The 24,624-nt window shown below is 39.9% G+C and overlaps 1 protein-coding gene across 2 annotated transcripts in view; it reads left to right on the top strand.

Moving 5' to 3' along the window:
• Positions 1 to 14,662: 14,662 nt before the first annotated feature.
• FAM174A (family with sequence similarity 174 member A) overlaps positions 14,663 to 24,624 on the top strand; it is a 52,400-nt gene continuing 42,438 nt past the window's right edge. Inside the window, exons 1-2 of one of the 2 annotated variants that reach the window (XM_069777586.1) lie at positions 14,663 to 15,018; positions 24,160 to 24,291. In XM_069777586.1, coding sequence (XP_069633687.1) covers positions 14,750 to 15,018; positions 24,160 to 24,291 — 401 coding nt within the window. In that variant the 5' untranslated portion in view covers positions 14,663 to 14,749. The remainder of the gene's footprint in view (positions 15,019 to 24,159; positions 24,292 to 24,624) is intronic. The other variant, XM_069777585.1, reaches the window with a different exon arrangement.

Genomic DNA, 24,624 nt, shown 5'->3' on the forward strand with positions numbered 1-24,624 from the left:
TGAGGTGCATGTCATTCCCTCTGTTGGACTGGCTTCACAAATGAGTCTGAGGTTTGGACTACTAGCCAAAATGCTCTCTCAGCTACTGGAATTCACAGTTCAGGAAAGGCTTAGCAGGAATAAGGAAAATAAAAGCCAGGAAGCTCAAAAGTGAGTTTCCTAAGCTTGCTATAGGAAATGCAAAGCAGAGGTTTGTGCCTCAAACTTCACTTTTCCAGTCCCACTCCAGCTTGGCAAAAAATGTTTTGTTTTCAAAACAGATCTGTCCTTTTCTAAAAAAGCTTTTAAACAACAGAATTTGAGCTGCAGTCTTCTCAGTGTACTGCTCCTGTTTTCTGGAACATGGGTTGTTGGCCTGACTGAATCCTGCTAGCACCCACTCACAAAAGGCATTGAGACATGCTTTTCTGACATTGCCAGTTCTGCATATGAGAAAAGCAGAAATACAAGGTACCTAGGAACTTTAAAGGTCTAAGTGTAATTTAGATATTCTCCAGGTTAGGCAGATAGGGGTATATACTAAAATTACCCTTGAAAATCTGCTGTGAACCCTATCTCTCTGTCTAGTATGGTAATGGGATCTTATTCTGTAATTTGAAGATTAGGTCATCTAACCACTCTTAAAACTGCCCTGATTCTAGCCCTAGCATTCCCCCTACTATTTTTACTTTGCTACTCCTTCCTATTCTTCCTTGCATGCTTTCTCTTGCTGATCTCTAGATCTTGTATGGGTCTTACTGTCCTGAATATGTTGTCCATTTTCACATCATACATCAAAGATTGACTTCCGTTAATCAGGTTCCAAATCTGGTGCTAGCTATTTCTCCAGATTTGCTTCCTTCTGAATCTTACTCATTTACTTAATTTATATTAACCTTTTTTTTCTGCTTCACTTATACAAATCCATACTTACCTTTTCCTTCTGTCTTTTTTTTTAGTGCTTGCTTCACACTGGGTGTCTTTGGGAAACAAAGAAGTATGTATTAAAACCATAACTAGAAGGAAAGATAAAAGTAAAAAGCATTAAATCAATGCTGCCCTGATTGTATTGTCAGGCTATTGACAAAACCTTTCTGAAAAACAGATTTCAAATGCAAATGTACAGCAGTGATACAGTTAACTGCAGTTTGACTTTTTTAAAAAAATGCAAAGCTAGATGACCAGAATGAGGATGAATTTTCAACATCACTGTGCATGTATAGTGGCAAGAACTGCTATTTATTAAAGTACCTCTCATTTTGAAAAATGGGTAGAGCAGAATGTAGGTGGAGAGAGTGGTTGATTTATGCTCCACCAAATGGCCTATGTTTTGCTATGTCTCTAAGCATTGCTAAGAAAAAAATCTATGCTTTTCCTCCATCAGGTTTGAACGGATGGAAAAATTCCAAGAAATGTGTAAATCACGATGAAAAATAAGTGAGACAACTGATTTAACCACACCCTCATTGATTTCCAGACTGAAAATAGTAGCAGAATAATTTTTTTTTTTTCTGTAGAGTATTATCACAATAAAGATCAATACTGAAATAATCCCTAAAAATCAAGAAAGTATATTATCATGCATTTGGCTGAGAATGATCCACTGTCCAATGGCATGAATACAAATATTCTCCAGGACTATAAACTATCTTGGAATTACAGTTAGTTTTACTTACTAGTGGGCAATGTTTAAAATAAACAAATCTATATTTTGTTTGTTGTTTGTTTTATAGACATAGATGGGCCTTGATGATGGGAATAAATTGGATATTTGTATGAAAACTGAAATGTTCCTCTCAAAGATACGCTCTGCGATGTCTTGAACAGCACCATCTCCAATGACTTAGCTCTAGGAACCCAGCTGCAGCACATTTCAGAGAGGCTTCAGGATTGCTCTGAATTATACCTCACTGGCAAAGGTCTCTGTCTACAATCTGTATTTAGGGTACAGTGCACAGTATCCACAACATCTCTTATTTTGTGTTTGTCCCCATTGAGCAGACTAGCAGTACTGGTACAGTGCAAGCCAATTTCTGAGAGTCTTTGGCACTCTATTGAATGACAAAGAGATTACAGTTGCAGTGTGTGGTTTACCCCTGAACATGGGGTGGTGCTGGGTAATATTTTGTCATCAGGACCTTTTGCAGATACTGTGCAAAAGCCGAGGCTTTTGTTAAGGGAAGCAATAACCCTAGGGACTTTTCCTGTGGTCTCCATACAAATGGTGTTATGGAGAGCAGCACAGAGAATCTATAATCCGTTCAGTATTTCCTCCATAAATCGAGGGACAGCCAGAAGCAAGAGGTCTGAAGAGCATTTACACACCCTATCTTCTAAATGGAGTGTTAAGGGGAAAATAAAAATTACAGCGCAATGCTTGCCTTAATGATATAGCTGGTGAGTATTCTAGACAAACCATCCAACTAAGATATACTATAAGTGAAAACCTCTCTGATATCATCTCTGTTATGGCCCAACTCTACCTTACATAGCCATTAAAGCCTGCAGATCTGTGGTCCTTATCAGTTCAGCTTTGTGTTTCCAATCCAGAAACCTCCAGCGTACAAAAAAATGGAAGTGCAGTGATAGCTTAAGATAAACTGAATTTAATCTCCAAGAAAATAACATAGGAGACGGTCACTGATTAAGTAAGTAAGAAAATGAAAAATGCAATCTGTTTCTACTTTATTGTGTATTAAATTTATTATTATAAATTTATTTTACATATATATAGTGTATTAAATTTATTATTGTCCCAGTGTCTCCTGTCTGCCACAGCAAGCAGCAGAATTTAGTTCTGATGCTTTGCAGAATATAAGGCATGAGTATGATGTGGAGAACTTAACAAAATACTGAGGCTTTGTACTACTAATGATGATTTTCAAAAGCTAACACCAGAAGAGACAAGAAAAATTCTGGCATAGCAAATACAATGAATCAATTAAGGCACTCTAGATCATATACTCATGTTTAATTCTGAGAGCTTATGGTTTCTTCCTGAAGTTAGGTAACAGTCTGCCCCTTTTTTTGGCAGAGATAAAAGTTTAATTGGTAAAGCCAGCCTTGCTTCCAAGATAGCTTGTCACTCGTAGCCATGTATTAAACCTATTATTAAAATTAATCTAACTATTAAAATGCCTTTTCCTCATTATTTGGTATAAAGATACTATAGCAGATCACAATTTCAGTGACAGGTAGTATTTTGAATGTCCCCAAATTCTTTTCCTCAGATCAAATGTTCTTTTGTGATGGGTTTCTATCAATCTTCCAGTTGCCAACTTTTCCTGCTTAAGAGGACCATCGCTCCTTCTCAAAGACTGACCTTTTGCATTAAAGAATGGAAGCATTTGCAGTGATAATATTATTAGCTAATGTTTTATATATCTTCCTTTCTTTGGGCTAGCTTCAGCCTCTTTCATCTTTTTTCTTATGTTGAATTTCTATTTTTATTACCATACCTATCTCTAGCAGCTAATATCTTTAACTCTTAAAGTCTATAACTTCCACTGAGATTAATTTACATGAATTTATTTGACCTTTAAATGACTACATATCTCCAGTGATCATTGCCAGCAGATTCTGATGCTGAACTGGGGCGGTACGCTATAATTAATCCTACTATACTATTCTTTCATTGGTATTTTCATTCTCTCCTCTTTCTTAATAAGAAATTATACATACCTAATTCTTGTCTAACTTTTACAAATTATTTTAATTTCTCTGGGTTTAATTTTTATCCCTTACTAGTCTTGTGGGTTTTTTTTCTGTCCAGTAACATGGTTTAAATGAGCCTTGTGGAAGGATTCAATGAAGAGAAAATGTAGTAGCTATGTATAAAAAGTAAGTTTAGAGTCTGTATGGATAAATACAGAAAGCTTAATTTACCAGAAATGAACAAAAAAGGATGACAAGGCCCAGTGTAGTGGAAAAGGACTGGCATAGTAAGAGGGAAAAATAAAAATGAGAAAAATAACAGGTACGGAGTGGGCACAGGCGTCAAGAATTTTCAAGGCCATCAGAAGATTTAGTGTATTGCAAGGAAGAAGGTGTTTCTAGCCAAGGGATTCAAAGAATACATAATAGATGGCCCCAGCTCGTGCTGTCCATTAGGACACTGTGCATCTATCTGTGACTGAAGTATGCAAGTCCACTTAGTCTCCACACTTCTAATTTGGCATTAAGTCGCAACCCCGTCCACCCCCACCGATGAATTTAACTGCAAGCTCTCCTTACCAAGTTAGCAAGTATTCACATTGACATCATCCAGTAAGAAAAGCACATGTGACCTGTATGGGTCTGAGCCAAAAATCTTACCTCTGACCACCAGCCTCATTCACACCTTTAAATTTCCACAGCTACAACAAAGTACTGTTACACAAAGTAGCACATTCAGTTTATATAACAAAGAAAACCAGCAAGAAACAAGCAAACAATGAAGTATTTCAATTAAATGCCAGCAGTATGAAAAAGTTATCACAGAAAAGACTGTCATGAATACTTTGAGTCTAGCCACAAAGATCAACTACTGCAAGACTGGAAATGAGTGGAAAGCAAATGAAGAAAATACTGGATATGCAAGGATACACAACTGCTCTATTTAGTCCAGGCACGTGCACAGTATGGAGCATTTAGGTATTAAAAGTACAATGGGATTTCTTAAAAGAAGAGGATTAATAGATCCTAGCTCAGTCCTAAACTGTTAGATCAGATTTTCTAAGGCAATAGGTCATCAAAAGTCTTATTGAATGTAGAGGCTGATGACCAAGAAATTTATTTTCAATACTGGATTTCTGATTCAAGCTTAAAATTCTGGGAAGTTGGAACTGTGCAGGAACTAGTAATTTGATTGGATTTAACTTTATGGCATAACTGTGTAGTAGGAGCTAGAAACAGCATGTTTTCTATCTGAAGAAATTCCCTTGAAAATTGTGGCTCATGATAATTTGTACAAAAATCTTTTTCTAACTGTACAGAAAAAAAGGTCACATGTTCAACACAGAAAATGAAAATGACTGGACAGACTGCCAGAAAGGATGGGAGCTGGTTGAAATGTATTAAGGGAACTGTTAAAGGTTTTGTCTTTTCTTGTATATTTATTGAATATTTCTGAAAAGCAGAAAATAGCAAACAAGGAACTCTGATTACAAAATATTAACAACTTTAGAAAAAACTAATCTGCAAGAAAACTACAGAGACTTTGCATTTAACTTACCTACTAGCAATTGGATATTGCTCTAAATTTAAATGAAGAACAGCCCAACACAGAAGGTATGAAACTTTTGAGATCAGACATACACTTCAAAATTTCCTTCCTTTCCCATATACATACAAGTCACACAATGACCTACCATAAATCAATACACTGCAGCCCTGAGACTTTAGCTGTAGGAGTCCACACTACCTAACCTCCACCACCCTTGTACCATAAGATCTAGAAAACCATCCTCATCCCGCCCCTACTAAGCATTTTCCCTAAATACTGGACCTCCAGTCCTGTCCTACATTCCCTTAGTCACTTTTAGCCATAGTACTCTCAAAAAAGCCCTTCCATTCTTTCATCTTGTGTTAATTGTCCTAAGTTTCTGTACTCCCCATCTGCAAGGACTCCCTTCAGAAGAGGATGCCTTTCCTGAACCCTCCATATCTGTGCCTTGCTCACATTGGCAGTCCTTAACCTTCGCTGTGAAGATGAAGATCTATCCTGACCGTGGTTTCAGTGCAGTTACCACAGGACATCCTGTGATCCCACTTGGCTTGACTAAGAAAAGCATCTCTGTGCTACCAGCAATTAAGCCACTGCCTGGAAAAAGTTAACAGCTCCTGTAGCCTGTTCCATCGATAAAGTAAACTTGCACTCTGCTCCTCAGCAGAAGGGAGAGGTTTTAAGGGCAGGAGAGAGAGGGAAGACAGAGGAAGGGATGAACAGAAGGTCAGAAAAGAAGGAAGGTTTGATGGGATTTCCTTAGGGATTTAATTTTGACTGCATAGATTTGTTAGTGCCCATGGGTGCCCTCCATACGCAAAAACTTCTGTGACTGCAGTTAGGAAAAAGGAGTGAGGCCAAAAGAAATGCAGGCTGATAGCTGTTATCTTAGCATACCTATTTTTCATTTTATCTTCCATTACAGTCATCGCTTCATGTTTTTATAGAAGATAAGCTTCATGATACTTTTGAGAGACATTAAATATTGAGGAACATTACGGACGGTCCTTTGCCAGAAAAGCAAGGAGAAATGTCTCACTGAGATAATGCTGAGCACTGAGATGAGCTATCCAGAGAGGGTCCTTTTTTCATCCAGCCTGAATTTCACTCACATGGAATTTCTTTCTTAATTTACACTAATCTGGTTCAGCAAAAAAAACCCTCATTTGTGGAAAAATCAGTGTTAATGATGTTAAAGCATCCCAAAAAGGCAAGTGCTACCTTTATAACTTAAAATAAAACATAAATTTAGATTTATCTAGAGCTGACTGTAGGCTAGTTTTAACAGCTTTTCCTCTAAGGCTTTGCTCCACTTTTCCAAATACGCTAAACCATGAAGGTGGCAGGCCATCACTGCATAACAGCAATTACCAGGCTTGTGAGGAGGAAACACAACTAATACAGACTGTGTCATAACAGGCATTACAGCATCCAGGCAAGTCTATACTCTCAACATTCTTCTTTCTTACTCTTCTGCACCCCTTTGTACCTCAGTTGTGACTTGGCTCCACATACCCAGGACAGCAGTCAGGCAGCTCGGATGAGGACATACAGGAGGTAGCTCTTCTCTTTGGAGGTCCCTTCTTTACCATTGCCACCTGTACTACCACCAGCATCTTCCTCCTCAGAGCCTTACAGCGTTCATGAGCAGGTTGCATTTATTCACCTCTGTGGCTTCTCTGTCAGAGACAGGCACAAGGAACCTGCTCCCAGCCCTCTGCAGCAATCAGAGAAGGGAAAAGACAGAGCTGATAAATGAGGTATGCAATATGCACACCACATTGAGGAAGGGAGAGTGAATGATGCATGGAGGTGAAGGAGAAGGAAGAGGAGGACCAAAGACATAAGCCTCATCACCATCTACTCAGCTTTCCTGCAGGTAAAAGAGGCAACAGCAGTGGGGATTGCCTCTCATACCAACCCAAAAAAGACTTTTCAAGTCTGTATGTTAGCATATATTAATGGTGCATTATATTGGCTTCTAGTAAGTTCCTGCTTACTGCAGGACTAAATAATTTTTAGGATGCTATTGTTTTGCTTTTTCTGTTACTCAAAGCTTTCACTAAGAAATACAAACTTCTAACTATGTTTTAAAACTATATTTTGAAATTTGTATCATGAATGATATACATACTTATAAACGGTCACAAGTTTCTCAGAGGCAGACATTAATCTAAAAAATAAGGATGTAAAATGGAAATTCTGACTAAGTATGAAGTATGGTCTGAAAAACAATTCCACTACAGACATCACTTACAGTCAATATACTTTTGCATTGCCTCCAGCCATGGTGAAAATTTATGTAAGACGTTCTCTCATTTTCCTCCTAAATCTCTTTTGATAAAACCTGATCTCTTACATAGTAAGAATTAGGCATTACAATATTCATTTAAATGTGGCAGACAATTGTTAAAAGGTTGCAAGCTTCATCTTCTGTCACAAAGTATCAGATTTAAATAAATGGACCAGTATTTTCCCCTGACATTAAAAGATTACAAAGACATTACAATTTTAAAGGTATTTTCAACCTTTCTGTGAGGCACTTTCTTGGAATAAAATTGTACTTAAGAGTACCTTTTGAATGTGTTCTTTTTTCACCCCTTTTTGTAAGTACTCTGCTAATCTACTTTAGGTGGAAAAGATGGGTGTTATGACTCTAAGAACCTAATTTAGCAATGTCATCTGCCACCAGCCTCACTTTAAATTTATCTGTAAGGAACCTGTATATAAAAGAGGGTGACAAAAACCCCCAAAGCCACTCTTGAAAATTTCCCATTGGAAAAGCTGTTAATGATAGAAAGGGCTGACATAGAAAGGAAAGTCACTGTAACAAATTACTTCCCATAACAAATTAGTATAGTATTACAGCATTTAATCACACAATTTAAGACTGAATTTTTGTAGGTATTAGTTATGGCAATCATAGGTTCTGTTTTCTGCTGTAATATCATCTAGTGAAAGAACACAATGTAAATGTGCAAGACATACTTGCTGGTTTACCTCCATAAACCCCCTGATTTACAGTACACCTGAGTCTTGCTGTACTGTCTAGACAGGCCCTATTATGAAATTTTCTGCTCTCTTTAGGGCTCTATTTTCTGACTGCATCTTGCTTGGATATGACATACTTCATACTTTCTTTCACTAAACTTCCATTTCTCAACAAAAGGTTACTGATTAAAAATTCTTTTTATGTCTGTATTGTATTCCATTGTTGACAGGTAACACCTCCAAATATTTAACAATAATAACAAATAACAAGTGTTATAAACAAACAAGTGTTCTCTATATTTTCTTTAAATAGAATTCAACTGTTACCCCAATATGGTCTGCTCTTCATTTCCCTCTTTCACTCAGCCTGTCTCTAAAGACACAGAGTAAGGAAAAATAAAACCATTTCTTAAAGTCCAATTTTAAAGCTGTGCTTTTTGACACCCTAATTCATGGGTGTAGGCTATATCTGAAAACATTCCTAACTCACTACTATGTTGAAAACCAGTTAGGTATTAAACTGACTATTCTTTTAACACCACCATCTGTTCTAGTATTACAGTAAAATTTGATAATGAACTCTACTTTGTGCATCTTCAAAGTACAGTTGTATCTAATCTTACAAGTTTTAATGTAAATTACATGTGTGCATAACACAGAGTCTAAGCCTCTGAGATTTAATTCACATTTTGTGAACAGTCCAGGCAGTTCAAGCAGAAAACTGTGGTATTATTTCACACAGGAAAAAAAATGGATTTCTGTAACTGATTTATTTACCTGTTCTATTTTTATTGTTCCTAAAACAAGGCTTTTTTGTCGATGTTTACAACACAAGAAAAATGGCAGAGACTTTATTTTTGTTTTGCTTTTTTTTTAGCCCCCAAGTTTATGAAATTCATCTTTTGGGAGTGCACTAAAGCCCTAAATGGTATACATCTCCACTGAGGCAACACACTGAATTCTTGATGCTTTTGCAAGGAAGAATGCAAGCAAGAAAAACACAAAAGTTTCAGAAACAGGTGAACATATAAATTCAAAATGTAAATAATCATGCAAGCCAAGAGAGTACTCATGCTTGTGGAAATTACTGATAAATTTCTGGTGTCTAATGAGACAGTCATAAATATAAATCTGTAAAACAGGTAGATACATTAGATTTTTAAGAAGTAATTAAAGTGGTAAGCAGTACTGTTTATTTGAAGCCCCAGCCTCCAGCCCTTTTCAACAGCATACATCTTACATTATTACCATATGTCGGCACTTCAGAAACTCTCTATGACTCAATTTTTGAGTTTTGGAAAGCAGGCATTCTTTATTGCAGTGCTGGATGCACGGGGGATTGTTCCACCTACTGTGCATACCAATTCTTTCAACAGTTGTGATTATATACAAAATGGATATACATATTCATGCTTTTTCCTGGAAGTAATTAACATATTAATCTGAATTCCAGGAACTCATTAATATATGTAAATGTCCTTGGCACAGGCACACTCAAGATCTTTGGCGGTCTTCAGAGGTCCTCTTGTGGTCTTCGATAGTCTTCCTCACTTGTCTGCTAGTTCACCCTATTCCAGTGATTCTGTGCAGTGGGACACTTCACAAGTTTTGATACAACTTATCCTAAAGAATATTCCTTAGTAACTCTAATATCTATCTTTTCTTGATGTTCATTCTTTTAACACAAGCCACATTTACATAATTTAGCTTAAAAGCGTCAAAGTGCCTAAGGTTCTCATCTTCCCAGGGAATTGCAAGGTCAACCAAAACCAATTTCCTCTGGTATCTTAAACATTTTGCAACATACAGGTTTTTTTATCCACCACTAGTCAGCATAACAAGGCCACTCTGTTCTTCTCACAACACAAGATGTAAAGCATCTTGTATCAACGTGTTTTCAGCATCAGGAAACAACCACAGGCCACTCATCCTTTTAGAGACTATTCAGTGTTTCCAGGAAGGGACAGGACTACCACCAGTGCATCAAGCATGTGTATCATGCAGACAGATTTTGCCAAGAGTAGCACATCTGTGCAGGTGAGTCTGTGTACAGTGGAGTAGCCCAGAAAAGAAATTAGTTGCTGTCATCAGAACAATTAATATATTGCACTCACTGTGACTCTTTTTACCAAGGCCTTTTTGTCCTTTTGCTCATTGCTTGGCCAGGACATAGCTGTGATTTATGGGGAAGAGAGCAGAAGATTTTTCAGGACGCACTGCAGCTGACAGTGTTTGTTATGAACACTTTTGTACTTCAATCAAGACAGGGTGTGCCTCTAGGAAGTTACAATGTCTCTGTGACAGAGGAAGAGGCTGCAATGGTCCATAGGCTCAAAACATGCAGGAACCAGAGATTTAGATCAATTCAGTTAAGAAAAAATAATCAAGGAACTGTGATAGAAGGTCACATATAAGAATGCATAATAGAAACCCCGTATTACTTTCAAGTGTAGGTAAAGGCCTAGATTCTGCTGGAAACTGTTGGATCTAAAGATAAATGTGAGAGTAATGAAAGAAAAATACTGTTCACTGGAATACTAGAAGACACTGATGTATATGAAAACTTTCCAAAGAAACATTTGTTCAAACCAGTTATAAGAACTCATTTTAAAATCCTTAAGCCAATTTATTTCTGCTATAAACTACTCAATCTTTTATAGTTGTATATAAAATGATTTCTTCTTTGAAACAAATTAAAGTAGCTTGTCTACCTTCAGCAATTTGCCATAATACTAAAAGCAGACTGTATCTGGCAACACAATTTTACAAAAGCACTATAGAAAAGCAACATTTATTGTTAACTCTTACTATTCTCCTGCTTAAAATAAGAAAGCAAAATACAGAGTGCTGTGATTTTATTAGCAAATATCATCCCAAACATTCTATTCCAAAAAGAATTTAAACTTATGTGATATATTCCTAAGTATATGTTCATGATTTACAATAAAAAGCTTAAGAGATATTTTTTTTTTCCAGCATTCTTTTATCCTCTTAATTATTTCATGTTCTTGAGCACAAGAAATTGATCCTGGCACTGCCAGAGCCTTTTGGTACTACTAGGACAAAAGGTAATAAGCAAACCTGAAAATATAACACTAAACATGATGAGATTCCTCAGTCCCTTCAAGGCATTTTGTCAAAAACTTACACACAAATACAATCAATTATTCTAATGACGATAAACATTTTATATAGGAGTACCATGACAAGAACACCATAGAATTGTTTTACATTAGCCTCTGGTTCTGTAATTGCACAGGTACAGGAAGAGCTATTCCACGTCTCCTCTGGGGTAGTCTGTGTGCACCACCAGAATACCATTCAAAGCCTGTTTTTAGACAGTATATTCTCAAACTTTGGAAGTATTCCTTACCTTCAGATTCTAGATACCGTTTTTACAGCCAGGAAATCATACTGTCTTCTTCACAAACTTTTCTTTAAATACAATATCTTAATTAGTTTGGTCCAGAGCTAATGAATTCATTTAAATAAACAATCATGTAGACCTAAATAGCTGGATTTTAAAGGCACCTACCTAAAGGTGCAATCAGCTGCATTGTAAAAAGCAGTCAGAGAGCAATCTCCAGCTAATCATAAATAAATGTAAAATGCATCACTTTTTCTTTTTTTAGAAAAGTTATATACATGCTTGTTTACAAAACGTATTTGTAAATCCTTTGCAGAGTATATTCTTCTGCAATCCTTTCATACAGTTTGTAGTTACTTAGTTTACGTATCATGGGGGAAGAGTCATTAAAAGTGAAGGGACAGATTAACCTCTGGGCTTTTTTTAATTGATTGCTAAAAAAGATTTCTGATTTATGCAAGGGTAGGTATAGATATACTTGCACAATGATCTCCTCAGATAGCATAAATAATAGTGATAAGAACATGATTTGGAGACCTGCAGAATTGGATAGTGCTATTCAGGGTTTAAGAGCTTAATATGGCTGATAGGGGCAGAGGACAGCTTGCACCTGGGTAGCCTCCTATCAGAGCAGGGAACCACGGTCACTTCTGGTTTTTTCATTTCTCAAGATCACCTGGAAGTCGTTCCACAAGGTCTTCATAAAGGATGACATTGACAGACTGATAGGGTGAGGGAAAAAGAAATAGGTGTCTTCTGTACTGTGCCCTTTTTCACTACAAGTATCAAGAAACATACAATGACATCTTAGTTGAACTAGCAAACTCAGAAAAAGAAAGAATATACAAGCTCCTAAGTGTCTTTCTCTCAATTACCATTTCATTTCCTGATGAAAAGGCCCCTTCCCAGACATCCTTGACACTCATGTAATCTTGCAAAGTAATTTCTCTGCTCTTTCAATTCATCTACAAGGCCTGTTTTAAGGCACTTGGAAAAATTGGCCCATTTTCTGTTTCTCAAGGGTAAAAGTCAAGTAAGCTCCATCAATTTTAATGGGCAACTTAGCAGTCTCAAGGTCTTTCACTAGTACTCAAGTTCTTTCACCTTTTGGGTGTAAGATATGGAAGTTCTTAATTTCTTTCATAAGTGAGAAAAGTTCTACAATTTACACATGGAATGGGGGAATATACCCCTATGTTTTGGGCTTGTGTGGTGGGGATTTTGCTAGCAGGGGAGGGGCTACAAGGGTGACTCCTGTGAGAAGCTGCTAGAAGCTTCCCTGACTCCAAGTCAGACCCGCCTCTGGCCAAGGCCAAGCCCATCAGTGATGGTGGTGGTAGTGCCTCTGGGAGAACAGATTTAAGAAGGGGAAACTTGCAGTAGGAGAGGAGATTGGAATGCGAGAGAAACCCCTCTGCAAACAGCCAGGTCAGTGAGAAGGACGGTGAGGAGGTGCACTGGAGCAGGGGATGCCCCTGCAGCCTGTGGTGAGACGGCAGGCTGTCCCCCCCCAGCCCATGGAGAGGAGCAGGGGAGCAGATGCCCACCTCCAGCCCGTGAAGGACCCCATGTTGGAGCAGGTGGATGACTCCATGGGAAAGCCCGTGCTGGAGCAGCCTGTGCCTGAAGGACTGCAGCCCGCAAAAAGGACCCATGCTGGAGCGGCTCATGAAGAACTGCAGCCCGTGGGAAGGACTCACGTTGGAGAAGTTTGTGAAGGACTGTCTCCCGTGGGAGGGACACCTCGCTGGAGGAGGGGAAGAGTGAGGAGTCCTCCCCCTGAGGAGGAAGAAGCAGCAGAGACAACATGTGATGAACTGACCCCCACCCCCTTCCCTGTCTCCCTGTGCTGCTGGGCGGGAAGGAGGTAGAGAAAATTGGGAGTGGGGTTGAGCCGGGAAGGAGGGAGAGGTGGGGGAAGGTGTTTTAAGATTTGTTTTTACTTCTCATTATCCTTGTTTTGATTTTATTAGTAACAAATTAAATTGACTTTGTTTTTTCCCCAAGTTGACCCTGTCATTTGCCCAAGACCATAACTGGTGAGTGATCTCTCCCTGTCCTTGTCTTGACCCACGAACTTTTCTTTGTATTTTCTCCTCATTCCACTGTGGCTGGTGGGGAGCAGTGAACGAGCAGCTGCGTGGTGCTTTTGTTACTGGCTGGACTTAAACCCCAACAACCCCTAAGATGCCTCTTTCAAATGCTGCTGTATACCAGGATGATCACAGAATGTCTTCACTTGTTTTTCTCTTTCCTGTCTTTGGCTCCAAGCAATAAATTAGACAACAGTAACTAACAGGCAGGTACACTTAAAAAACTTAAATATGACTGTCAAATCAATTTCCACATGCAGGTCCAAAGTTATGTCACATTTCTTTGAAGAGTTATCTTAAGAGCTCTCAAAGCAAACTTTTACATACAAACTTGAAGTTTGTTTACACCCAACTTGAATACTAAACAAGTTAATGCATTTCAATGATTAAAAAACCCACCAACAAGAAACAAATCTACAAAGACTTTGATAACATTTTCCAACACCCCCCCCCACCCCCCCGCTTATCCTTCCTTAAGCATTTCGCATAAAGGCTTAATACAGGAAACGCCGAGCAGATCACAGATCTGGCACCTCATCACCGGATCCTCGACGTCTGTCTGTCACAGCTGAGAAAATGAACGTCCCATGCAAGCCTGACCCATGACAGTTACCTCCAAGCTTTGACAGCCGGGAGGTCGCCCAGCAGGCAGCTGCCAGAGCCGCCGGCAGCTGGGGCCGCCACCGCCTGCGGCCGCGCCTCTGCGCCCGCCCCGCCCCTGCCCCGCCAGCCGCCCGCGGGGCCCGCCAGCCGCCCGGCCCGGCCCGGCCCGGCCACACGCGCAGCGGCTCAAGCGCTCCCGGCGGGCGCTCAGCGGGGGCGGCCTGGCGGCGACGGGAGGAGAGCGGACCACCGGAGCAGACGGCAGCAGGCCGGGGCGGCGGGATCCCTGGCGGGCGGGGGGAACCCGCGCCCCTTCGCACCTCCCCGCGCTCCGGCTCCGAGCGCGCCCCGCCCCCGGCTGCCGTGACGTCACGCGGGGCGGGGCGGGGCGGGGCGGGCTGCCCGCCGGCGCTGCCATGGCAGCGGCGGGCGCCGTCCGGCGAGTGCTTCCGCTTCCGGCGGTCAGGCCCTGCCGCGGTTAGGCCGCGCCGGGCGGCAGGAAGGGAGGGCGACATGTGGCGGCTGTTCTGGTCCCTGGCGGGGCTGCTGCTGGCTGCCCGTTGCGGGGAGGCTGCGGTGGCGGCCTTTCTCCCCCGGAGTGCCGCCACCGCCTCCCCGCGCCCCACGGAGGTGGCTGGCGGCGGCGCAACGCGAAGCGGCAGCCGCCCGGCCGAGGTGTCGGCGCCGCCCGAGCAGGGCCAGCCCATGACCCAGCGCGCCCTGTCCGTGCTGGTGCTGGCCAGCGCCGCCCTCATCGTCTACTTCGTGATCCGGACCGTGCGGTGAGGGCGGGGCCCGCGCCGGCTGGAGTGCTGCCGCGAGGAGCGGGCGGGCGGGCGGGCGGAGGTGCTGCTGCCCCCGGGGGGCCACCGAGGGGCCGGCGCCGGCGTCGCTTCTGCCAGCGCCGCGCCGGGCCCGCCCGGTTGTGCTGGCTGTCGAGGTCCGCTCGGCTCCCGGCTAGGGGCCGGCGAGCAGGGCCTGCCTCCGTTGCCTGCGGAGGGCGCCGCCGGCTGAGGCGTCTGGGAAGCGGGTGGTACCGCCTGCCCGCCGCGTCTGGGCGGAAAGGTGCCCGGTCGGGCTCCGCTCACAGCAGTGATGCCACTCGTCGGCGCCGGGCCTTTCCCGGCGCCCTCCTGTTCTCTTCAAGTGGGCTTGTCACTGCCGACATCCGTCAGTCCACTGGAATTTAATTTTGTACGTTCCGTGGGTTATTTTTGTCCCGTTTGCAAACTTCTGTCTTACTGAGCTACCAAATTTATCCATCTCCCTTTCTTTGTCAGTGAACATCTTTCTTTTGTGCTTTCTTTTTCAGCAAAATTTTTTTCAAATATTTTTTCAAAATAGAGGATATTTTACGCTTTCTTAAGGAAAGGGCCCCTAAAAACCTTGCGCTACCAGTCAGCTGCATTTATGACTCTCACGGAAACTATTCACTGCATAACTCCACGTGCTTTTACAGTTAATTACAGCGTTTGCCACTGTGTTTTGTTGTCCTTGCAATTTTACTTGCATTCTCTCATGCTTAAACTGTGAACTCTTCTAAGCAAGGCCCAAATGTGTGATTATGCATAAAGCACATTCATTATGCAGCAGGTTCTCTGTGTACTTTTCACTGTAGTTGGATATACTGGTGGTTAGTGCATCCAGTACTCTCATCACTTATTCGAGGAAGGTGGTGGAAAGACGGTAGTCTGTGTGGGGCAATTACTAAGACATGCAGTCCAAGTAAACTGGGATATCCTGATTGCTCCATATCTCTTACAGATCACTCTTGAGCAGCCTTCAATCTTATTTTCATTAGAATGCATGTCTTGATGATATTATATCTTAGAGGAAGACGCACAAGTTTTTAAGGAAGAGCGTTTCTCAGTGTTCCTGTTCTTCCTAACAGGAGCCTGTTGGATTTGGAGTTCTGAGTAGTACTATGGAAAGGCCAAATAAATAAAGAAGGAAGTTTTCATCTACTGCCATTATTTTCTGGATAAGTGGCAAGTATTTTATATTCTGGTTTTGGCAATAGGAAGGTTGGTGTTCTGCATTTGAAACTGGAGTGCTGTCTTCTAGGTGCTACTGTAAACAGGAAGGTTAAACCTCATGTTGTTATTCTGTAATTCTGCTGCATCTTTCTGTTGCCTCTTAACTTCTGAAATTGGGAATAGATGAAGCATATGCTTTTGAATTTGAACTTGTGGCTGAAATATTTTTGGCAATGGTTATATAAGAAGTTTTAGCTACAAACCTCCCAGTTTCCTTTTGAAAGATTTTCTAAGGACAAAATCATATGAATTGTTATTAGACATAAAAGCTTCAGGGCTTTTTACAAACTTCCAGCTGCGTCACCCACTTAGTGGATGAAGGGAAGTATGGTGGATGTCAGTTTTCTGGATTTTCATAAGTCTTTTGATATTGTCCCTCACAGCATCCTTCTGCACAAGTTGTCCAACTGTGAGATGAACAGGTACATGGTGTGCTGGGTGATGAACTGGCTGAAGGGCAGAATTCAAAAGGTCGTAGTGAATGGGGCTACATCTGGAAGGCAGCCAGCCACCAGTGGTGTTCCTCAGGGCTCAGTTCTAGGGCCAGTTCTGTTCAATATTTTTGTCACTGATGTACAGGCAGGAGTTGAAAGCACCATTAGTAAATTTGCTGATGATACTAAACTGGGAGGTGCAGGTGGCCATCACGAGTGACAGGAGGCCTTGCAGAGGGATCAAGACAGATTGGAGCACTGGGCAATGATTAATGGGACGAAATTTAACAAGTCTGAATGCTGGATTGTGCACCTGTGATGGAGTGACGCTGGGCACAAGTATACATTGGCAGACGAGTGGCTGGGGAGTAGCCCTGCAGAAAGGGATCTGGGGATGCTGGTTGATGGTGAGCTCAATATGAGTCAGCAGTGTGCCCTGGCAGCACAGAGGGGCACACCTCTGCATCGTGGGGTGCGTCAAACACAGCATACCCAGCCGGTCAAAAGAGGTGATCATCCTGCTTTATTTAGAGTTGGTGCAGCCCCACCTTGAATATGAATACTGTGTGCAGTTCTGGGCACCACAATTTAAAAACAATGTTCAGGTACTTGAATGCGTCCAGAGGAGGGCGACCAAGCTGGTGGAAGAGCTGGAAGACATGTCCTGTGAGGAACAGCTGACGACTTCTGGTTTGTCTAGTTTGGAGAAAAGGAGGCTGAGGGGTGACCCCATTGCTCTCTACAGCTTCCTGAGGAGGGGAAGAGGAGAGGGACATGCTGAGCTCTTCTCCTGGGATCCAGTGACAGGATGCCTGGGAATGGCTCAAAGCTGCACCAGGGGAGGTTCAGACTGGGCATTAGGAAGCATTTCTTTACTGAGAGGGTGGTCAAACCCTGGAACAGGCTTCCTAGAAAGGTGGTCGATGCCCCAAGCTTGTCAGTGTTTAAAAGGCATTTGGACAATGTCCTTAATAACATGCATTAACTTTTGATCAGCCCTGAATTGGTCAGGCTGGTGGTTGGACTAGATGGTCATTTTAGATCACTTCCAACTGAAATACACTATTGTATTCTAGCTTAATATATACACCTTCTTCAACTTCTTTTATTCAGAGGAAACATCTGTAATTTAAAAAAAAAAAAATAGTGATTTTCAAGTTCTGGTAATGACTTTACCTGGAAAATCTAGCTACTCTCTGTTGAGATACCTTTAGCCAAAGCTTTGCCTGATTCAGGAAGGTAGCAATCTCTTCCTTTATCAATTTTGTACATTCTGATAAAGTATGACTTTTCTTATTTTCAGAGCCATGTGACTTTATTTGAAGATGGTGCCCTGAAAATACATTTTCAAGAAAATCTTGTGCAAGCTGATACAACTTTGCTAATGTGGCTAACACATATTTTGTCTCCATATAGGAGATGAATTTTGTTGGCAATGATTACGTAAACTATAGCAATCTCCTGTTGACCGTCTCAAGTGACACTGCTGATGATGCAATTTCTGTCAGGGAAAAAAAAAATCTTTATTTAATTTCTGGCTTTGTATGGGGACTTGTTTGAACAACCTCATTATACAGGTTGGGCTACTTGCACCTCTCCTTCTCCTGGTACACTAAGAAGCTTAGTTTGGGACGTATTGTTGGTAGTTGTGACAACTGAAATGGACAATCATAGAGTGGCAGAGGCTGGCAGGCAGCTCTGGAGATTGTCTAGTCCAATTCCCTGCTTATGGCAGGGTCACCTACAGCAGGTTGCTCAGCTCTTGTCCAGTTAGGTTTTGAATATCTGTTAATGATGTAGATTCTACAGTCTCTCTGGGCTGTGTTTTACCACTCTCACAGTAAGGAAGTATTTTTTTTTCTCTTGATGTTGTTACTGTTTTTTGGTTTTCTCCGATCACATTGGTGAAAAAAGTTTTTATTGTAGTGAAGCCTTAGTCTTTTCTAGAATACCTTGGACTGAAGGTCTTTCTTGCACAGACTTGTTTTGCTGCAGTAGCTAATTCTGCCAATTACAATAGAAGTTTTTGGCTTTTATGGGTTTTTATTCTGGTATATATCTAACTCCTTTTATAACAGAAGATTTGCAAAGAATAAAGTATGTAGCACCAAGATCATACGGCAGATCCATCAGAGCTATCAATAAGAAAATGGAGACACAGTGATGCCTTATTCAGTCTACCAGTCTTTACTGTCTTTTTTACTTCTTAGTTTTGATGCTTACATAAAATACCTTGTGTGTGTGATTACCCTTCATGATGCATAGAAAGGCTAAAGTTACAATTCATACATCCTTTTGGTTTTTCTCCCTATTACTCTGTCTGGAGACTTTTCATTTTTTAACTTAAAGCCTATTACAGATAAAGGTCTTATTCCATGCTTTTGTAAGAAGTGCATGCTCTTAAATCTTCAGTCTTTCTGAGGTGATGAGAAAACAGGTGTAGCAGTTGAGGTGAAATAGCTTTTCTTCTTTTTAGAGAAAAGTGTGCTACATAATTTGCCATGCTAAGTCATCCAAAATATGTTTCAGTGTGAATTGTGTATTATGATTTTAATATAAAACAAATTTCTAGAAAGTTATTTATAAGCCTTTTGGAGGATGATTACTGATTGTCTGTCATGGGTGTGAAATCTGTAGCTCATGCATGCCTTTTGCAGAAGAAAGGCTCAGTTAACTTCAACTAATAACTTTGAGAGTACTTTTTGTAACAGACATAGCTCATAGTTCAGGAAAAATGAATTTAGTTTAAAAAAAAAAGCATTAAGGGAGAATGTGAATTAAGTATACCGTGTTTTGTAGCACAAGGTGTGAGAAAACTTTAGGATGGAACTTTCCTAACCCTGGGTCAAGTGTGGGACAGATAAAACTTAGTTCTGTCACACAGGCTGTTACTGAACTCTTCCATGATGTTTTTGCTGAGCTGTGAGTGTTTCCCGTAACTTATCCACCTATTTGAAAGTAGTCTGCCTTTGCAACTATTGAGCAAGAAAATCTGAGTTCCATTTTTGAGAAGGCATGTACTGTCCCGTAAGTAAGATTTGTCTGCAGGTTGAGGTGATAGGAGAGCTGCAGTTTCCTTGGCACATACTTCTCAGAGTCCTCTAAAATAATGGTGAAGGTGAAGACTGATGAGTTGAGGAAGTTGTCTTATTGTAGAGTTTACTAACAGTAAAAAGGTTCTAGTAGAAACACTTTACCTAAAATGACAGGGTGATTAGCAATTACTACTTTATTGAACTGATCTTGTTTAAAGTGTTTGTGGTTTGCTGCAAGTGTATTACCTTACACCTGGACAAATTAGGATAGTGTAATATAGCTTGTTTGTTCTCCTCTTATATAGGTGGAAGTGACTACAGGAAAATGTCATTTTGTGCTAAGATTTCTTTTTAGCATTTAGAGACATTTATATGTTAAGCTTGCAGTTTGCAATGACTATACCATATATGATGTGTGTAATCATGATAGAAATTCTATACATGTATTGTGAGTCCTGGTCAATCTTTTATTAATCTAAGTAATTATGTTAGGCCAGTGTTGCTATATTTGTCAGTCTTAGTTTAAGAAAATGTACTGCTGATTATGCTCCTAGAGTGGGACTTTACTCATGGCACTAATACAGCATGGATTTATCCCAGCCTCTTATAAGTTTCTTGAATTTGCATGGAGTGGAATCATCTAACAGTAGAATGAGGAAGTCTTGAACTTTTTGGAAAGCATTTGCAGACTTGATGAATAGCACTAGCTTCTTTGTGTGATTATTAGCACTGAAAAGCCATCTTGTTTGAGGAAAAAAAAAATCTATTTTCTTTTTGTTTTGCTAGGTTTTGCCAAGGGAGTGTGGTTTTTTTCACTCTGGTACAGTCTAAGGACAGAGTAGGTTGTTTCAGGCTGCATTTAAATCTCCTTTGTTCAGGACTTCCATAAAAGAAGGTGAACATTATTTAGAGGCTGTTTAAGTTAGATCAGCGTATAAGCAGTCATTATCCTGCAAATCCTACAACACTATGTTCTACACAGAAAATACATGGAAAGATCCTTGGAAAAAATATCTTTACACAATTATTATGCTAAATTAATGTTCTGGATGGAGTTAAGGACAAGTATTGCTGTGACCCTTTTACTTGGTATCAGATTCAGGTAAGAATTGTTTGAACCGTTTTATTGCTTGAAAGAAGTTTGCCTCTTCTAACTGAAGTAGCATTTGACAATGAAAATACCGCAGTTTCTGAAGATATACTCTATCAATGTGTTGATGCAATCAATGACTTGTCAAGACTTTGTAAAAATGAAAATTCTTGTAAAGGTACCTTTGCCTGTTGCTTTTTGCTTTTAATGATTCTTCTGCCACTGTTTGGTGCAGACGTGTTCAGAAGAGGTTTGTGTATGATAACACCAGATGAGCATTCAAAAAACCTTAGGGCTATGTAATAGAGAATACGTTTTTGTACAAGGAAGTTCTGGGATCTAAGCTAATGTTTAACTGCCTGAGATGACTGAGATTTTGAAATTTTTGTCAGCAGTCAGTTTTAGAATTGTATCCCCCTTGCCCCCCCCAAATGAGGTTACATATTATGTAGTAACAGGTTTTTACCTTACTCTGTGGGGTTTTTTAACCCTTCCCACCCTCCAAGGCCATTGCACTGGATGTTCTTGAAACTTGACCTGTTGTTTTGCTTCAGTTCTCATTTTATTAACATACTTTCTGCTTTTTTTTTTACACCAACGTTTCTTAGTTTCTCTTAGCTCTTCTCTTAGTTTAACAGTCATCTTATCTATGCTGTCTCTGACGTTAGTTAGGTAATACCTGTTCATATTTGCTTGTGGATTCTTCTACTGCTGTTAGCAGTATTTGAGGAAGGATTGGGACTGAATATATAGAAGTTTAACATTAACTTTTTATGTACTTTTAAATCCATTTTCATAACTTTATCTTATTAGACCCCAAGGTATCCGTAGTAACTACAAAGATAAAAATTATTGCTCTTAAGTTCATGAGAGGCATAGAGAGTGGTACTGACTTTAAGGAAATTTGGATTTTGTCCTAGGTTTTCTTCCTAACGGTCACAGAGTAAAAGATTTTAAGTTAGTTTTTGTTAGCACTCATGACACTGCTCTAGTGTCATAGTTATGAACATACATGCATGTTGCATAAGCATCTCCAGTATTCTTTTAGCTTTAGTCTTTTGACTAATCTGTATACAGAGAAAGTTTTTGTGTCACAAGTAATTCTTTTATCCCTTCTTCAACAGCATTTGTTCAAATTCAGAAATTTGTGCCAGCCTTGTGATAAGATTTTTTTGCATTATCTGCAATCTGGACATTTGCTGTTACTGTCTTAGGTTATTCTTGACTCACACTCACAGCTCACTTTCCTTTTTAACCCATTAAGCAAAGAAATTAAAGTCTATAGTGAGATTGACATAAATATTGGCTATACAAATAGAATGAACTGCCTCTCCTTCATTTCCTATTTTATTTGTGTTCGGAATTCTTTCGAGTCTGCTAGAATATCTGGGAGTGCTTGTCCTAGAGCCAATTGCTTAGCTTCTACTGTAGTAAAAACAAAACAAAAGAAGTGGTATGTGTGAAACAACCATATTGTTCATCACACTTTCCTCTTAAAGCTTTAAAATTTTCTCATACTTGGTGCTTTGAAGTATACAACTTCTTTCTATATTGAGGACTAAAGGCCAGATGAAAAGAAGGAAGAAAATGGAAGGAACTTTGTCGTGAACCAATAGGTGAAATTTGCTTCTTTGTTATTAGCCTTAGCTTTAAACAATAAAGGTAGGTACTTTAAGTTGTGCTAAAGCACTTAAATGCCTGGCACAACAGTTGCTGCTCTTTCAAATCATAATCTAGGGCAGAGGAAATGATCATGCTCATTATTTCTTTTTATAATACCGAAGTTGGAGCACTTTGTATTTTATACCCTTCCCATCCTAACAAGGTTACATTGGCTTCTCAGTTCCAAAAGGAGGTCTCTTTCACTGGACTATAGTCTAAACCAAGACTGGATGCCGCTGTGTGTTCTTTCAAAGCTGCCCTGGTGTGAAACGGTGAAGATATGCTTCAGATAGATATTTAATAGAAAAATATTAAATTTAATATTTAAATATTAAATATAAAAGATATTTAATATGCTTTGTTTCCAAGAAGCATATTAAAAAAAATTATTTAAGCACACCAGAGTTCAGGACAGAAACTGAAGCTGAGAGTCTCGATGTCATATTTGACATCTGTTACAAGGTGGTTAAAGTGGTGCCTCAGAGTTGATTATGCACAGTATGGTAATAGTATAATATATTATACATAGTATCATAGTACATACTATAGTACCATATGTTATACATAAATAATCTTTTTTTATTATTAGCTCTGAAATATCCAGTATTGAACTTCCTGAATGTTGTAGGCACCTTTACTAGGCGCACCTAGCTTGGATTTGTAAATTCTCGAGTTCCTAAAAGGAAGGGCTACTGCCACCTCTGAGTTTAGCACCGAATGCCTAGAAAGCATATTCTTTTTATTTTAAGTCCAATAGCTTTCATGTAGCTGCTGTTTGCTAGTATACTGTAGCTGAAAGTGACTCTGTCAGCATTTTGTAAAGACGGCTTTGCATAGTTTTTGCTGAGTGGCTAGTGGTCCAAGTTCCCGATCCTAAAAGACTTGAGCAAGGTATATTCGATGCATATAGGAATACTTCTGCAAAGCCAAATGGAGCAGTCTAGTGTGCGTGGGGCTCACATGGGACCCAGGCCCACACGGAGAAGCCACGGAAAGTAGGAAAAGCTGATGCAGTCTGTTCATCTACGATAAGCACTGTGTTTAATCCTGAAATGTGAATTACTTCTGCTTCCTTCCATGTTTTGTGAAGCATACAAGACATTGATTCTACAAGTTCTTTCTTATTCCAAAGTGTAATTATAAATATTTTTGACTTGATAGTATAAAAGACTTCACAAATGATAATGAAAAGTTTCAGTGTCACCCATGACTGGTGTTACGTCTTTGCTAAACCTTTGTTGAATTTCTCTTTGATTTGATCTGCTGTTCTATAGAGATGCATAAAACACATAGAGAATATGTGGCAAGACAATTTTTTTCTCATTGTAGGATCTGCTAGAAGTATGCTTTTGCATGTATTTTTACCTGGCTCTTGCATTTAGCTGCCAAGTCCCTGTATAGGCTTTTTGTATTCACTACAGTAATTCCATACAAAACTACAGATGACATTTTTATTGGCCTTAATCATTTCGTTTAAACTCTTGACACTTAGAATTCTCTGACCTCTGAATTTCATAGAGCTAAGTGTGTACACTTTACATACACTATAAGTTTTTTAAATTTATGATAAGTATCAATATAGCTGTATTTTAAGGGATAGTTTTCTTGTGTTGTTGGAATAGAAAACAAAGAAGAACTTAGAGAAATGTTTTAAAATACATTTCAGGCTCAGAAGGCAACACAGAAAAACTCGAAGATACGGAGTTTTGGATACAAACATAGAAAATATGGAGCTGACCCCGTTAGATCAAGATGATGATGATGATACAACACTATTTGATGCCAATCATCCTCGAAGGTTTGTATATAGAAGCCAAATGTACTTCTAGCAATAAAAGTGAAGGAGTATGGATGATAAGCATCTTCACTGAGAAGGCTCACTACTGTGTTTCATATGCATGTAGTTGGAGAAGGGATGTCAAGATCACTTGAATTTTAAATGGGCAAGAATTTAGTGGGCAAGAAGATAAACACCATTTGTCTTCAGCATGTGAGTTCCAGAGAAATGGAGAGGAAGGTAGGATAATTTTGTTACAAATACAGTGTCATTATTGAAGCTTATGTTAAAGTTGACAACTATCTCTTACCTCTTTTCTTTTTATTTTTTATTTTGGAGATTCCTCAATTTTTC

This window comes from Haliaeetus albicilla, chromosome Z, assembly GCF_947461875.1.
Source record: "Haliaeetus albicilla chromosome Z, bHalAlb1.1, whole genome shotgun sequence".
Classification (NCBI taxonomy): Eukaryota; Metazoa; Chordata; class Aves; order Accipitriformes; family Accipitridae; genus Haliaeetus; species Haliaeetus albicilla.